This window comes from Moschus berezovskii, chromosome 6 (assembly GCF_049115385.1).
Source record: "Moschus berezovskii isolate FMDL1 chromosome 6, NW_MosBer_1.0, whole genome shotgun sequence".
Taxonomy (NCBI): domain Eukaryota; kingdom Metazoa; phylum Chordata; class Mammalia; order Artiodactyla; family Moschidae; genus Moschus; species Moschus berezovskii.
This window is the reverse complement of record NC_142465.1, coordinates 23,328,283-23,344,946: the sequence shown is the minus strand read 5'-3', so window position 1 is coordinate 23,344,946 and position 16,664 is coordinate 23,328,283. Positions and strand designations below refer to the sequence as shown.

Sequence of the window (16,664 nt, the reverse complement as noted above, 5' to 3'; positions counted from 1 at the left end):
GCAGAGATTGGAACAGAAACAGCAGAAAAACCTTAAGTGGATGGAAAACATCCGTTCACTCATTCATCACGTTTACCCAGCATCTACATTTATAACACGCTGGGCGTTTGTGAAAAATAGTGATTAAATAAATTCAAGTTTGTCTTCCAGATATTTCGTTCTTTTGTGCATATTAATAAATAGCAAGCTGCCTCATTTCAGATCAAATTCTCTTCCGCATCAAACAATAAGCTGTGCGGGACCCGCTTCAAATTCGCGCGCGCTGTCTCTTTAACGCGTAATAGAATTCTGATTGCATCGATCACAGGTTCATTACCTTCTCCCAACCATCGGTCTCCTACCTATCTCGGTTACTATCCTCCTTCTGGTATCGCGGGGAGCTCAGGTGTTAGCAAACGTTGGCTTTGGTGTGTGGCGACACCCGATCCCGGGGCGTCCGGCTTGCCAGGTGGCCGAGGTCCCGCTTTTCGCGGCGCGGGCGCAGCCTCGGAGCTCGGCTGGCCACGCCTGGAGCGCGGGGTTTGACTGGGGCGCCGTTGTTGTAGTGACCGGGAGGCGCTGCCGCTCGGAGCGGACGGTTCCGGGCGCCGCACGGTCCCCCTCCCTCCCCCGCCCCCTCACTCCTCCCGGTGCCCGCTGCGGGCGGGAGCCGGGAGCCGAACGCTCCCCCATGGCCTCCGCCCCGGTAAGGACGGGCTGCGGTGCGCCTCCCTGGAGCCGGTCCCGCGGGCTGGGGAGCCGGGTCGCGGCTACACCCGCGCCTGGCGGGACAAGGAGACAGGAGTCCTCCGCCGAGTCCCGAGCCGCGAGCTGCGCGCCCCTCGGCCTGCGGCGCCCGTGACTCGTGCCTTGCCCCCGAGCCACCGGGAGCGCCGAGCCCTGGCGGAGCCCGGGAGCTCCGACCGCCCCGGCGGCCCCACGGCCCCCCAGAATTCTCTGAGGGTTTCCGCGGCGCGCCTGCGTCAGAATCACCTGGGAAAAGTTCCGAGGCCCGGGCTGCGCCCCGCACCTGTGGCCGCGAGCCCGCGGGCGGGCCCCGGAACGTGCATCTCAGTCGCTCTGCGCAGGTGGCCTCGGGCGGGCGCCCGCTTCTGGGCCGCGCGAGCGGGGACCCGCCGGCTCTGCGCGGAGGCCGGTGCTCGGCGTTCACCCCAGTTCGCAGCGGCCGCGCGTGCTCGGTCGGGGCGCTGCCGCTCCCCCACAAGCCTCCGCCGATGCGGCCGTTCCCGGGCCGCCTCGCGGAGGCGGGGACCGCGCTCCTCTCCGACCCCCGCACGTTCGAGGTCTGCACCTGCTTTCAAAACTTGACAACTTTCCTTCCCAGGAGGACCCGGTTCTGGAGCGCTACTTTAAGGGCCACAAAGCTGCGATCACCTCCGCGGACTTTAGCCCCAACGGCAAACAACTTGGTAAGTTTTCTCTTTTTTTCCTTTCTTTGTGATGAGACGCTCCATCGGTAGGGTTGCCGCCCGTCCGCGCCGCGTCCCGGGAGCACTGAGCATCTGTATGGATGGACCGCGGGGAGCGCGGCCGAGATGCCGTCGGAGCCGGGGTGGACCCGAGTCCGGGGTCACCTTGGCGCTCGCGGCGCGCCCGCGCCAGGCCCCGCGGGGTCGCCCGCACGCCTGGGCCCGGGCCCGCCGACCGCTGGCGCCGACTCGCCACCAGGGGGCGGAAGTGGGAAGGGGAGGGGTTTGTCCTCGGCCCGGGGCGGGTGGGGTGCTGTTGGCTGCAGAGTTTGTGAAAAGTTGTGAGGCAGGCAGGAGGAAGTGGAGAGAGAGGAGCTGGGGCTGCCCCGGAGGCCGAGCCCCGCGGAGGTCCCAGGTGACCCCCAGGAAGCCCCCGCGGCTGCCGAGGAGCCGAACGCCTGCAAGAAAGGAGGGACCGGCTCGGAAGCTCGCTGCTCCCTGAGCCCGGAGCCCGAGCGCCGGGTCCCGCAGCCCTTCCCCTGCGCGCGGTGACTCTGGCGGCGGCGTCCGCGCCCCAGCCGTGAGGATGCGGGTGGCCGTGAGGCGGACGTGGGCGCGCAAAAGCTGCCTGCTGCTGGCGCTTCTAACGGTGGCCTACCTCCTGCTGGAGCTCTCCGTCTCCACTTTCCATGCCTCCTTACGAGCCGGCGGGGCCCGGGAGCCGGGCTCAAGAGGGCTCTCAGAGCCGGGGAAGAAAGCAGTGGATTTGTCTCGACCGCTGTATGAGAAGCCCCCTGCAGATTCCCATGCCCTTGGGGAGTGGGGGAAAGCCAGCAAACTCCAACTCAGCGAGAGTGAACTGAAGCAGCAAGAGGAACTCATTGAGAGATATGCCATTAACATTTACCTCAGTGACAGGATTTCCCTGCACCGCCACATCGAGGATAAAAGAATGTATGAGTGTAAGTCCAAGAAGTTTAACTACAGGAGACTTCCCACCACTTCTGTCATCATCGCTTTCTATAACGAAGCCTGGTCGACTTTACTTCGCACCATCCACAGTGTTTTAGAAACTTCTCCCGCAGTCCTTCTGAAGGAGATCATCTTAGTCGATGACTTGAGCGACAGAGTATATTTGAAGACACAGCTTGAAACTTATGTCAGCAATCTGGATAGAGTCCGCCTAATTAGAACAAACAAGCGGGAAGGGCTGGTGAGGGCCCGTCTGATTGGGGCCACTTTTGCCACTGGCGATGTCCTCACTTTCCTGGATTGCCACTGTGAGTGTAATACTGGTTGGCTGGAGCCACTTTTGGAAAGGATTCATAAGGATGAAACAGTGATCGTTTGTCCTGTTATAGACACCATCGACTGGAATACTTTTGAATTCTATATGCAGACTGGGGAGCCCATGATTGGTGGGTTCGACTGGCGTCTAACATTCCAGTGGCATTCTGTCCCCAAACATGAAAGGGACAGGCGTAAATCAAGAATTGAACCATTCAGATCGCCCACCATGGCCGGAGGACTGTTTGCGGTCAGCAAGAAGTATTTTCAGTACCTTGGAACTTATGACACTGGGATGGAAGTGTGGGGAGGTGAAAACCTAGAGCTGTCTTTCAGGGTGTGGCAGTGTGGAGGTAAACTGGAGATCCACCCATGTTCCCACGTGGGCCACGTATTCCCTAAGCGGGCACCATATGCTCGGCCCAATTTCCTGCAGAATACTGCTCGCGCAGCAGAAGTCTGGATGGACGAGTACAAAGAACATTTCTACAATCGAAACCCTCCAGCAAGGAAAGAAGCTTATGGCGATATTTCTGAAAGAAAATTACTGCGGGAAAGGCTGAGGTGCAAGAACTTTGACTGGTATTTGAAAAATGTGTTTTCTACTTTGCACGTTCCAGAGGATAGGCCAGGCTGGCACGGAGCTGTTCGCAGTATTGGGATCTCTTCTGAATGTTTAGATTATAATGCTCCTGACAACAACCCCACAAGTGCTAACCTTTCTCTTTTTGGATGCCACGGTCAAGGAGGCAATCAATTCTTTGAATATACCTCCAACAAAGAAATAAGGTTTAATTCGGTGACGGAGTTATGTGCAGAAGTTCCCGAGCTAAAAAAGCATGTGGGAATGCAAAATTGTCCCAAAGATGGGTTTCCTATCCCAGCAAACATTATTTGGCATTTTAAAGAAGATGGAACCATTTTTCATCCCCACTCAGGACTGTGTCTTAGTGCTTACCGGACACCCGAGGGCCGGCCTGATGTTCAGATGAGAACTTGTGATGCTCTGGATAAAAATCAAATCTGGAAGTTTGAGAAATAGACGAGCATAACAGCACTTTGGTCCTGAACTGACAGTAGCTTCAGGGGAGTCAGCCTTCAGAGAGCCTCAGTGAAGATTTATTTCATCAGCATTCACCCAATGGTCATCTGCAAGAGCTGTGTAAAAGCGGTGGAGCGTTTTGGTTAAAAAAAAAAAAACACTGACACTGGGTACACAGAGCTGTTGTGTAATATTTCAAAGTGCCTTATTTGGGGGTTGTTTTATTTAAGAGCTTTGTCAGTATGTTCTCTTACTTCTTAAAGAAGTCGACTCGACTGTGACTTGAGATACACAGAACATTTAAGTGCCAGACTTAATATTAAAGAATGTAAAAGTCCAAGCAAAATGAGGGATGATTTATGTTGATGGGTAAGTTGATGGGTAATGCACATCTCATTAAAAAGAAAAAACAAAAAACTCAGAAATGTGCAGTTCAAGCTGTTGCTATTTTTGCTGTAATTTCCTTTAGTCAGCACATGAAATTTTAGGTTTTATTTAGTTTTTTTATTCTAATTTTCTGTTACTCAAATAGAAATCAAGGAAAGTTACTCTTCAGGAGAAAGGCCTGGTTTAGTTATGTTCTCACTGGATGTGAATTGGAATTCAGTTTAGAGGTCTTCCTAACATACAGACATCTCAGAAAAATACACCCACACCTGAATGAAATGGGAACCATTTACATTCCACACTTTGGCAGCTTGAGCTATTAGACTTAACTGCTCTATGCTGATACCTCAGATCGCTCTGATTTTGTAAGCTATCCTCTCTGTGAACTTGTGTGTGTGTATGGGGTATTTTCTGATTGCACTTCCTTAAACTTTGAATGTATCAGAGAGGGACTCATTCAGAATACTGTGCTTCTCTTTGTTAATGCTTAATCACTTAAAGTAAACGCTTAATAATCGCTTAAAATAAACACAATAGAGGCCAACTGTGTTTACTGAAACGTGTGAAACTGAAAGTGAGCCCTGTCTGACAAAGTCAGTGCAACTCTGCTCCAGAGTTCTTGCTGATAAGGACTTTGGAGGGTTGATCTTAAGGTTTTCCAAGGGGAAGGAAGGATAGCCTCTGCAGTGGTAGATGGGGCCTTCCAGCCTCCTTTCTGCACGGAGTCCCAGGCCTGGTGCCTAGATAGCTGTCAGTAATAGTGGGTGAATGAAGGGCTGGCTGAATGAACGGCTCAGCCAAACAGTGTGGCTGTGGTCCAGTCAGTTGTTTAAGTGACTCCCCTTGGGCCTCGGTTTCCTCGTCTGTAAAGTGTGGGTGCTGGAGCAGCTCTTGAAGAGTCCCTCCAGCTCTGGGGAGTCTGTACGTTCAGGGACTGCAGTCTCTGCAGCACTTTTCTCTCCTCCCTGCTAACGCAGATAATCTTGTTGAGCAACGGTCATTCCAGGTATGAAGCTGGAAAAAAGAAATGGTTGTTGAAAATTCAGGGAGCGGAGCTCAACTGAAGTGGTTTATTTTGGATTGAGTGGAAAGCTGTGGCCAGTGTTTGTATTCATTTTATTTTGAGAATTGTGAACCAGTTTTGTTTGTTATTCTTTAATCTTTCAAACTCTGAAAGGGATCTTTTGGGTTAAGAATATGAATATTTTCCAAACTAATTTATATGAGAAGTAAACATACTTTTAAAAAGTTACTTTTACTGTTTTTATTCCAATGTTATATCCAGAAATCAAGCACAGGCGGAATTCAGAATTAAATCTTAACTAGCTCATTTTGCTGTAGATTTGTGAAAAATGCATGCTCCACAAAGGATCAGTCCACAGTACTCAGAAGTTTTTTTTGGTGTCTACTTGACGACTTGGAGAGTAGGAACTTGGCAAAATCTAAATTTAAGAAAAGTTTTTAGAATAACCTTTTCAAACAGTAATATTGCTTTGTATATTTTGTTTCTCTTTTGTTTCTTAAAAATGTGTTGATAATTTTCCTTATGTAGCAAAAAATTGTTTAGATTCTATGTGCAATGTGCATGACCTTGGGTGTAATTTAGGAAGAATTTGTAATAGTGCTCTGAATTGGTTAATTGGCAGCAAATATTCTACTAAACCCACCCTCACCCCTTACTCAGTCTGCCTTTTGGTTTTAAAAATCACTTTTCTCTTTTTATTTATTTTTGCTGTTCTTCTTGGACGCTCAGTTGCTTAGTCAGATCCGACTCTTTGTGACTCCGTGGACTGTAGTCCTTCAGGCTCCTCTGCCCATGGGATTTCCCAGGCAAGAGTACTGGAGTGGGTTGCCATTTCCTTCTCCGGGGGATCTTCCCAATCCAGGGATTGAACCTGTGTCTCCTGCATTGGCAGGTGGTGGTTCTTCTTAGCCCCCTATCAGATGGCAGTGTTAAGATTGATATATTCTAGATGTATTTATTGGAATTATTTTTATCCTAGAATCTTCCTGCTCTCATCAAAAGAAAAAGGGAGCATTGAAAAGTAAAGCACTGAATTCTTTATTTACCTTTTGCCTAAATTGCAGGGTGTGACCCATTCATCTTTTTGGAAGAAATTTTAGGCTCGTGTTTTATTTATTAGAATAAGTCGGTGGTTCATTCTTCATAATAATGTAGGTAACAGAAGAATGAGACTTTGACGTGTTGGGGGCATTTCCAATTTAATTCCTGAAATACACTGTAAAACTATAAGGTATATTTGATTTCCTACTTCTAATTTATTGGTACCAAAGCTCTTTTGTGTTTATAATTAACAGATCTTTTAATTTACGTGCTTAAAAAGTGTTATAAAAATTTGGTAGACAAGAATTTCAACTTTAAATGATCGCTGTGTTATTTAGTGTTCAATGCTGTGAATAGGTTCTCTCTAAATAGTCATTTTTAGCAGCCATTTAAAAAGAATGATAATCTAGTCATCTGCAGAGTCTCCATAACTCAAAATAACTTGTTTGTAAAAGAAAATTTGTCTATGCACCCAGTAGTAGACTCTTGAGTATTCATTATATGTCACCAAATCAAACTTTTCTAGGTTGATGGTAGGTTATTTTTCAGTTGTGTAGTTGATTTAGGGTCTCAATTTTAGTTAATAAAATACTTAGTTTTGATTGGTTGTCCTTTTGAATTGATGTTTTAATAATGTTATTAAATGAGCACAAAGAATGTTGAGATTCAGATTAATCTCTTTTGAACAGTGAATTTTTTGGTGTATGATGAGCGGTTTCTATCCTTTTTTCCTTTTGTTAACTATATTTGCAATATGGATTAAGACATGTAAAATAAAACATATGCCTAATTATTTTTGCAAATGGATTCTGATGGTTTTAGTCTCTGGGATCACTCTTTCTATGTACACATTTATGGATGGTAATAGGAGTAAGGTAAACTTGTTATCATTTTACTTATTTGACAAATGCAGACAGTAGAATATTTGAAAAGTTGAATTCCATGTATTATTTTGCAAAGTGTCATTAACCAGCAAGGATTCTGTGGTGGTTCTAACACTGTTCATGCATTAACTACTCATAAACAAACTGGAAATGATCAGAAATCTCTGGGACAAATTGGGAGCACTATAAAAGGAAGCAAGCGGACCCGTGGGCACATAAACACAACATGCAAAACCCTGGGCCAAAAAGAAATATGCCTGTCCTGCAAACTGCATAGTGCCACACTGCTCCCAACCTTCTGTCTGTATTACCCTGTCCCTAAGCACAGTTCCTGTCCACCACTAGTATCTTTCCTCCTCTTTTAGTAATCCTTGTCAAATACCCTCCACTCCGGCTAATCCCTGGCATGACACACTGCCTGAGCATCACCAGTCTCAGGACTCTGTCTTATATTTCAGGTGTCTTACAGCCTTATTTAAGGTGTGTGTAGTCAAGTTGACTTCCCAGGTGGCTCGTGGTAAAGAATTTGCCCGTCAGCGAAGGAGACGCCGTATACAAGGTTCAGAAAGATCCCCTGGAGGAGGAAATGGCAACCCACTCCAGTAGTATTCTTGTCTGGAGAATCCCATTGACAGAGGAGCCTGGTCAACTACAGTCCTTAGGATCACAAAGAGTCAGACACGACTGAGCCTGCATGCACAGTCAAGCTAAATATATTTTCACTGATCTTTTGGTTTTTTTCTTTTACGTACAGTTTAAAAACTTACCCTAAACATGTGTGTTGTGATCTTCCTAATAAGGAGGGATAATAATCTTGCTGGTAAGTTTCTAAGTGGCTGCAACTCTATGCAAATCATTCATCTCTCTGTGTTTCAGTTTCATTAACATTAAAAAAAATAAAAGACTGGAAAATGCTTAGAGTCAGAACATTAGTGGTTGCCAGGGCCTGGAGGAGGCAGGACTGGAGACTGACGGCTCGTGAAGGTTGGTTTTTTGGAGGGTGTGATGCTGGTGGTGAGAAGGTTCTGAAATGAGGCGGTGACCGTGGTTGTACAACTTGGAACAACGCACTGAATTGTACATTTTTAAAGGATGAATTTGTGGTATGTGAATTGTATCTCAGTTAGAAAAAAACAAAACTTGAGGGGAGAAAAATTGGTTGGGGAATTTCACAGTCTCAGAAAAGACTACTCTCTTTTCTGTCCTTCGGTGCATGGTGGTTTAGTCGCTAAGTCATGTCTGACTCTTGCAACCGCATGGACTATAGCCTGCCAGGCTCCTCTGTCCATGGAATTCTCCAGGCAAGAATACTGGAGTGGGTTGCCATTTCCTTCTTCAGAGGATCTTCTTGACCCAGGAATCGAACCCAGGTCTCCTGCATTGCAGGAAGGTAATTTACCGACTGAGCTATGAGGGAAGCCCCTCCGTGCATACTAGACTTTAAACCAGCCCAGCGGTATTTGTTGTTAATGCTTGAGTCTTGCTGTAATTCAGCATAATTAAGGAAGTTAGATAAACCTGTGCACCACCTAACTTAGAATTAGGCTACAGGTAGAAATTAGTTTGTATTTGCGTTTTTCCCTAAATGTTCAGAAAAACCTCAGTCAATCCTTTTGAACAGGAGGTAGAGATTATTATAAAAAGTGAAATGAGTTCCGGACAGATTATATAGCTGTCTGTGGCAGATCTGGAGACTAGAGAATTCCTAACTCTAGTAATCGGGTACTACTTTTCCTTTTGTGCCCAGCTTGAACATTTATTTCTAGGCTGGCTGCGCAGGGATGTCTCTTGCAGGCCAGCAGTGTTCTCCACTGCCTGATCATCACTCTAACTCATTTATTTATACTTATCTGATCCTCTTTCAAAAAGGAATAGGAGGTATTCTACTTACTTTTTTCTTTTTTCGTAGTTTAGTTCTGCTGTTTGTCAGGTGCTATCCTATGCTTGGGTGTACATACAGAAATGTACAAATCATGTGCTTCTTACAATGGTATGAAGAATTCATGATCCAGTGATAGACACAGATATTAACAAGTAAGCACAAATCATCTGCAGATGCAACTTGTGGTGAAGAAAAGGAACAGGGTCCTTTGAAGGATGATAACTGGGGCAATATACTTAAGTTTATGGGGGTCAAAGAACACTTCTCTGTGTGTTAGATTCAACTCAAGACCTTTGCTAGCTAGGCAAAGACTAGAGGCAGAGTTTGTTGTTGTTGTTTAGTCACTAAGTTGTGTCCAACTCTTCTGCGACCCTGTGGACTGTAGCCTACCCTCTGTCCATAGGATTTCCCAGGCAAGAATACTGGAGTGGGTTGCCATTTCCTTCTCCAGGGAATCTTCCCAACCCAGCGATCAAACCGGCATCTCCTGCCTTGGCAGGCGGATTCTTTACCACTGAGCCACCAGCGAAGCCTGGAGAGAGATTAGCATAAGCAAAAATTCCAAGTGGGGAAGAGCTTGTCCTTGATCAGGGAGATAAAAGAAGGCCCGAGTGGGTAGAGCCTGTAAACAACAGGCTTTGGGAGGTGAAGAAAGCATTGGGAGGTGTAGTTGCCGGGGAGGCAGAGGCAGCTCACTGAGTCTTTGGAGGCTGTAGCGGGTTAAATGGTGACCCTCCCAAAGATGTGTCCCTGTCTTAATGCCTGGAGCCCGTAAATGTGATATCTTTGGAAAGAAAAGGTCTTTGCAGGATTTGAGGAGAGCTCCTCCTGAGCTATCCAGGTGGGCCCCAAATGAGACATACAGAGAGATAAGAGGAGAAGGTCACATGAAGCCAGAGGCAGAAATTGCAATGATAGAGTCACTAGCCAAGGAGATCCTGAAGGCACCAGAGTCTGGAAAAGGCAAGGAATGAAACCTCTAGAGCCTTTAGAGGGAGTGTGGTCCTGTCAACACTCGGATTTTGGACTTCCGGCCTCCAGACCTGTGAGAGAACAGATTTCTGTTGTTTTAAGGCTCCAAAGTTTCGGTACTTGGTTACGGCCGCCACAGACAGAAGCCATGTTTTAGACTTTTGTTCCGTGAGTCATGGGACTCTGTTGAAGGATTTTAAGTGAGACAATGATACAATCTGATCGACACCTCAAAACAGCCACCCTGGTTTCTGTGTAGATTGAACTACATAGTAGAAAAATCAGTTAGGACCCATTATAGTAATATCAGCAGGAGATGATGGTGCTTCAAACTAGGATGGTGGTCTTCAGACTAGGGTTACTAGCTTATGAGTGGTATTTAAAGTCATGGAATAGATGAAGTCACCTGGGAAAAACATAGAACAATGAGGGCAAATGGCCCATTTCTAGGTGGCTCAGTGGTAAAGAGTCTGCCTGCCAGTGCAGGACTTGGTTAATTCCCTAGTCCAGAAAGATCCCCTGGAGAAGGAAATGGCAACCCACCTCAGTATTCTTGTCTGGGAAATGCGATGGACAAAGGAGCCTGCCAGGTTATAGTCCACGGAGTCGCAAAGAGTCAGACACGATTTAGCGACTAAGTTTGCACACATGCAAAGATCTCCAGCCTTTGGGTCAGAAGGGGAAATAACAAAAGAATCCAAGAAGGAATGGTTAGAAAAATAGGAGGGAATGCCACTATAGCAGGGTATTATGAAAGCCAAGGTATAGATAGAGTAGGGTAAAAATGTTGAAAAGAGAGAATATGTTAGTCATTAGAGAGAGTGGGGGAGGGAATTATTGCCGAATTGAGCGCCACTGAGCAGTGTAGACAGGTCCCTGAGAAATCAGCAGTCTTCAATTTGTATTGTTCCTAGTCTTCCTTGGCGTGTGTCTAGCAATTCTGTCACAAATACAGTCTCAGAAAAGGCAGAGTGACTGAGATTTTGCCAGAGGAATTTGAAGGGAGGAAGACAAGTCAAAGGACTGAATATATGTGCAAGAAAGGGTTTATAAACTGGGTAAGGAAAGACATGAAGGCTACAAATTGGATAGTGAAATGAAAGTAGTGAAAGAGAACCTCAGTGGAGAACGTAGGTCAGTGGATTGGAGTTCTGGATGAGATAGAAGCTGAGAACAAGGAAAGCTTGTTGTTGAGGATAGTGGGTTTCGGTTAGTAATCAGAGAAGTGTTGGCACTGCTTGTGATAACATCCAGGGTGTGACCACCGGAACAGGATGCTGAGGACACAGGGAAGAAAAGGTCTTCAGAGAGGCCTGGTTGTCCCCTTGATCGGAAATGTTCTTCACTACCTCACTCTGCTTGGCTGGTTCCTTCGTGTCCTTCATACCTCCACTTAAACTGCCACTGATCACTGCACCTGAATTAAGTATTCTGTGCCCACAAAAAATTCTCATATGACATCCTGCTTTTACCTTTCATGCCTCTTCAGTTCAGTTCAGTTCAGTCGCTCAGTCGTGTCCGACTCTCCGCGACCCCATGAATCACAGCACTCCAGGCCCCCCTGTCCATCACCAACTCCCGGAGTACCTCTTAGCACAATTTAAATTGATACGTTAGCCTGCTCATTGACTTGTTGCCCTCTTTTAATTTGAAGCTCCCTGTTTAGAGAGTTTTTGCCTGTTTTGTAACTCAGGACTCCCCCGCCCCAGCCACCCTACCCTTCCATGTGGTAGGACTGAGAGATCTGTTGAGTGAACTAATAATACCAAGACTTGGAACAGAGAGAAAGACTGTGACCTCAGGTAGGTGAAGTGTGAAAATGCTTCTCGTTTGGGAGGGTTTCAGGGAGCTCGATGTCCTCAAGCAGAGTCAGTGTGTAAGTAGGTAAGTAGGAGGAGGGACTTTCAGAGAGGAGGATGTGTGTACAGGAGAGATCCTGTAAGTGGTGTTTTTCTGGCCAGGTGGTAGCTTTGGGGAAGGAGAGCAAATGTGGGCACCAGGCTCAGCCCAGGGACCACCCCAAGCATCATGGGAGTGAGAGTGCAGCGTGATTGATACAATGGGGCAGAAGGCATGACTGGAGGAAGCGGAACAGGAGCGATGGTGGATTTATGTATACTCAGTAGCCTCTCAGAAGGCTCCTGGGTTTCACAGGCTGGGAGGCAATCAGAGGGGAGAGGATGGGAACAGATGATAACTTGTGAATGTCACCCCTCGTTATGGAGGTGGAAACTGGAAGCTGAGTAAGTTAGCTGAAGTGCTGTTGCTGGTAAGCAGCAGAGCCTGATCTCCAGTCAGCTGCTGGAGCCACACTCCTTCCCCTTAGCTCAGTTTCCCAGAGGGCTGCACTCAGGTTTATACAAACATTAGAAGAGTTTAAGAGCATTTTCATATGACGTGCACAGTCTAAGCTGCATGTTAGAAGTTTCCAATTGAAATGATGTATTTTAGCATTGATGTTATCAGCCTTTCCTCTTTTTGTGTTCAGGGTTGCTCTGACATCGACTCATTCCCTATTTAATCTCTGCAGTGTTTGTAGAATAAATGATGGTGTAGAACAATTTTATTTACCCTTTTTCTTACTGAATAGAGGCAGAATGAAACTGTAAATTTTTTATTTTCCTGACAGTGAAACCATAATTGAAGTTTGCCAAAAATTCTTTTTCTCTTCTGGTTCTTAGTTGCTGAGTTGTGTCCGACTCTTTTGAGACCTCATGGACTGTAGCCCACCAGGCTCCTCTGTCCATGGAATTCTCCAGGCAAGAATACTGGAGCAGGTTGCCACTTCCCACTGCAGGGTATATTCCTGACCCAGGGATCAAACCCGTATCTCCTGCATCGGCAGGCGGTTTTTCTACGCCTCAGCCCCCAGGGAAGCCTGTTATTCTGGTTCTTGATGGCAACTTGTGTAGCAGCTTTTACTGAAGCTCCTCCTACTGTTACAGTTTTTAAATACTGCTCCCAAGTGCTAAAGTGATCTCAGGTGTGCACTGAGAGGCAGACGTAGAGCGCGGTCTTTCTCAGATTTCCGTATCCGTCAGAATTAACTGAGAACGTGGTCAAGAGTTCAGGTTCCTGGGTTTTACTCTGGATAACGCAACTTACTAGCGCAATTTACTAGAAATACACGCTTTTAACAAGGTCCCCAGGAATTCCAGTAGGGATTATCTGTAAATCCCCAGAGCTTGGGTTCTTGGTTAAACGGATGTGGATATGGAGTCTGATTGTTGTTGTTGTTTAGTCCCTAAGTTGGGTCCAACTCTTTTGAGACCCCAGTGGGTGAGCTGTCGACCACCAGGCTCCTCTGTCCATGGAATTTCCAAGACAAGAATACTGGAGTGGTTTGTCATTTCCTTTTCCAGGAGATCTTCCCACCCCAGGGATCGAACCCACGACTCATGCATCGGCAGGCAGATTCTCTACCACCTAGCCACCAGGGAAGCCCTTGGAGTCTGATAGACCTGGGTTAAACTCTACTCCTTTCTGTGTTTATGACCCTGGGCAAGTTACTTCACCTCACCAAGCCTCATTTCCTCATCATATAAAAGGGATAATGATAGTCACCTACCTCCTTGTGAGGATTAAGTAAAAGGATGTTTACCAAGTTCTTAAAAGGATTTGGCCATTAGTGACAACTCCGGAAGGGTTTGTGTTGTTAAGCTCCTCAGTCCTCTGTGGAGAATTTGAATAAATTGAATTTCTCCACATTGTCATTACTAAGGCTTATTTTTAAAGCAGCCACAGTTTCTTTGAGACTCTGTTTTACCCTACTAACAGGCTAATTACTTCATGTCAGCTCTCAGGAAAATTATTCCCTATTCATGGCAGAGGAATTTTGAGTTAGTGCCATCACTTAATTATATCAATACTGTTACATAGTGCTTGGATTGGACAAGCTGATTCTGAAAGAATTAGATAAAATATTAAAGTTTATCCAGTTATGGTTAGAATATTGTCTTTATATTATGCAACCGTCTCTTGTGGTGTGTTTGCCTGGGGATTACATGTTATTTTTCTTGTCTTGAAAATAATATTTACAGTGAATTCCTCCTCTTAGATTTCCTTAGAAAATTGTCTTGTTTATATCTCCCTGAAGAAGGTGATCCAGTGTTTTCTGTTGTAACCCAAAACCAATATGAACCTAACAGAAAATTCAAAATCATGGTGCCCTCAAACAAGAGAGCTGAGTTTCGTCCTGGTAGGGAGTTTTAAAGCAGACATAATGAAGGTGAGAAGTATACCGAGGAACTTCTGAAATAACTGAAAAATTCAAGAATTTCTGTATGGAGGTATTTGAGTTTTTCAGACCCTCTTGACTATGGGATGAAAAGGCCTGAGAGGATTATAATCAAGATTTTTTAAGTTGTGAAGGATACTAGATGGTGACCATGGGCCTGCTAGAATATGTACTTTTTGACCCATCAATAATTATTCAGGGTGTTTATCACAGTGATATTTTGTACATATCAGAAATGACACATGTTCATTACAGTGTTGTTTGTAAACAACCTAAATATGGTCACCTGGTTGAAAAAATTAAGATATAGGCACATCATAGAATGGCTTCCCTGTTGGTTCAGTGGTAAAGAATCTGTCTGCAATGCAGGAAATATGGGTTCAGTCTCTGGGTTGGGAAGATCCCCTGGAGAAGGAAATGGCAACCCAGTCTAGTATTCTTGCCTGGAGAATTCCATGGACAGAGGAGCCTGGAAGGCTAACAGTTCACAGGGTCGCAAAGAGTCAGACACAACTTAGCAACCAAACACCACCACCACTGAACACTCTTCAGCTATGAAAGAGATGAGGCTGACTTCTGCCTCCAGTCATGGTAGTTAACTAGGAACCAAACATGCCCTCCCGCTGAAAGCAACTGTAAAACAAGACAGAATATGCAAGGCCACTGTTTTCGGATGCTGAGCGACAGGGAACGTAAACCGGTGATCCTTGCAAGAAGGAGACACAAGGTGAGCCCCTCCCGTTCCCGCATGGCCTTGGCTTTCTCTCAGGGGCGCTCTCCCTGCTGCCCACGGAAGGTAGAGCCGAGCAGACTGAGCCTGGCTGAGCCGAGGCAGCAGGGGCCTTAGTTCTGGCTGTGTCAGGGCCAAGCTGATGAGTCGGGTGGGCGGCCTCAGATTCTGTGGGGCCGCTGCAGTTTTGGCTGAGGTGCACTTGAGCGAATGTGAGGTCTAGGGGAGATCCCTTCCTGCCAGGCAGGAGGCGGGGGAGGATGAGGAAGAGGCTGGTGATCCCAGGGACCATGCCGGGTAGAGCTTGACCAAGCTGTAGCTCAGGCAGAGGGGAGATCTTTCCCAGCACCTCAGGCGAGACACCAGGGAGGCCAGGCTGTAGGCATCAGAACCACATCTGAAATAAAGGGTATGCCCGAAACTCAGTTCACAACTGAAGGAGTTTCAGTCTCACAAAGAATAAAACCAAGTCTGACAAGATCAAAAGGAGTAAAACGTAAAACTGCACCCTGACTCTAGCTAGTAGGACTGCTTATGGCAGGGATGTGGATTAGTGATTCTGAAACTGTTTGCTTGCTCTAGACTTGAACAAAAATATATTGAGTGTAATGTGAGCCAGGTTTTTTTCTTTTTTTTTGTGCTATGGGGAAGGAGAGTTATAAATGTTAGAAGATGAAGGGCTGAAGCGTACTCTGTGCTATTAGATTGAAATGGAAATTACCAGTATATGAACACATGGTTCTTAATATCTTTATCTTGATTTCTGCATATGGATAGATACCGCTTTCTATTTATATCTTATTTCTTAGATCTGTCAGCTGTCACAGCAGTTTGTGCATTCGTGCTAAGCCGCTTCAGTTGTGTCCGACTCTTTTCAGCCCTGTGGACTGTAGCCCTCCAGGCTCCTGTGTCCATGGGATTCTCCAGGCAAGAATACTGGAGAGGGTTGGCATGCCTTCCTCCGTGGGATCTTCCCGACCCAGGGATCAAACCCACGTGTCTTACATCTCCTGTGTTGGCAGGCGGGTTCTTGACCCCTAGCGCCACCTGGTAAGCCCAGTAGCAGTGAGCAAACATAGTTGCCAGATCTTGGTTTCTAAGTTTGCCATTCTCTATGAAAAGGAATCAGAACTTCTTGGGGGAAAAAAAAAGACTTGCACCAGGGCTGGAGCAGGGAAAGTACATCTTGCAACACCTCGTAATTATGGAAGTAAGGAAGTATTCAAAGAATGATGGGCACATATCAGAAGGACACAGAAGCAAGCTTTAGGGGGCTCTTCCTAGCCAAATCTGGAACAATGTGAGAATCAGAATCAGTTCAGTTCAGTTCAGTCGCTCAGTCGTATCCGACTCTCCGCGACCCCATGAATCACAGCATGCCAGGCCTCCCTGTCCATTACCAACTCCTGGAGGTCACTCAAACTCATGTCCACAGAGTCGGTGATGCCATCTAGCCATCTCATTCTCCATCGTCCCCTTCTCCTCCCGCCCCCAACCTTTCCCAGCATCAGAGTCTTTTCCAGTGAGTCAACTCGACGCATGAGGTGGCCAAAGTATTGCAGTTTCAGCTTTAGCATCAGTCCCTCCAATGAACATCCAGGATTCATCTCCTTTAGAATGGACTGGTTGGATCTCCTTGCAGTCCAAGGGACTCTCAAGAGTCTTCTCCAACACCACAGTTCAAAAGCATCGATTCTTCGGCGATCAGCTTTCTTCACAGTCCAACTCTCACATCCATACATGACCACGGGAAAAACCATTGCCTTGAC

General features: G+C 46.5%; 1 protein-coding gene across 3 annotated transcripts in view; it reads left to right on the top strand.

The window, feature by feature from the left end:
* The first annotated feature begins 557 nt into the window (after positions 1–557).
* POC1B (POC1 centriolar protein B) overlaps positions 558–16,664 on the top strand; it is a 110,657-nt gene continuing 94,550 nt past the window's right edge. For 2 of the 3 annotated variants that reach the window (XM_088836847.1, XM_055396735.2), the window contains exons 1-2: positions 558–685; positions 1,325–1,409. In XM_088836847.1, the coding sequence (XP_088692973.1) occupies positions 671–685; positions 1,325–1,409 (100 nt within the window). In that variant the 5' untranslated portion in view covers positions 558–670. Of the gene's footprint in view, positions 686–1,324; positions 1,410–2,113; positions 6,793–16,664 lie in introns of those variants that run through there. The other variant, XM_088836848.1, reaches the window with a different exon arrangement.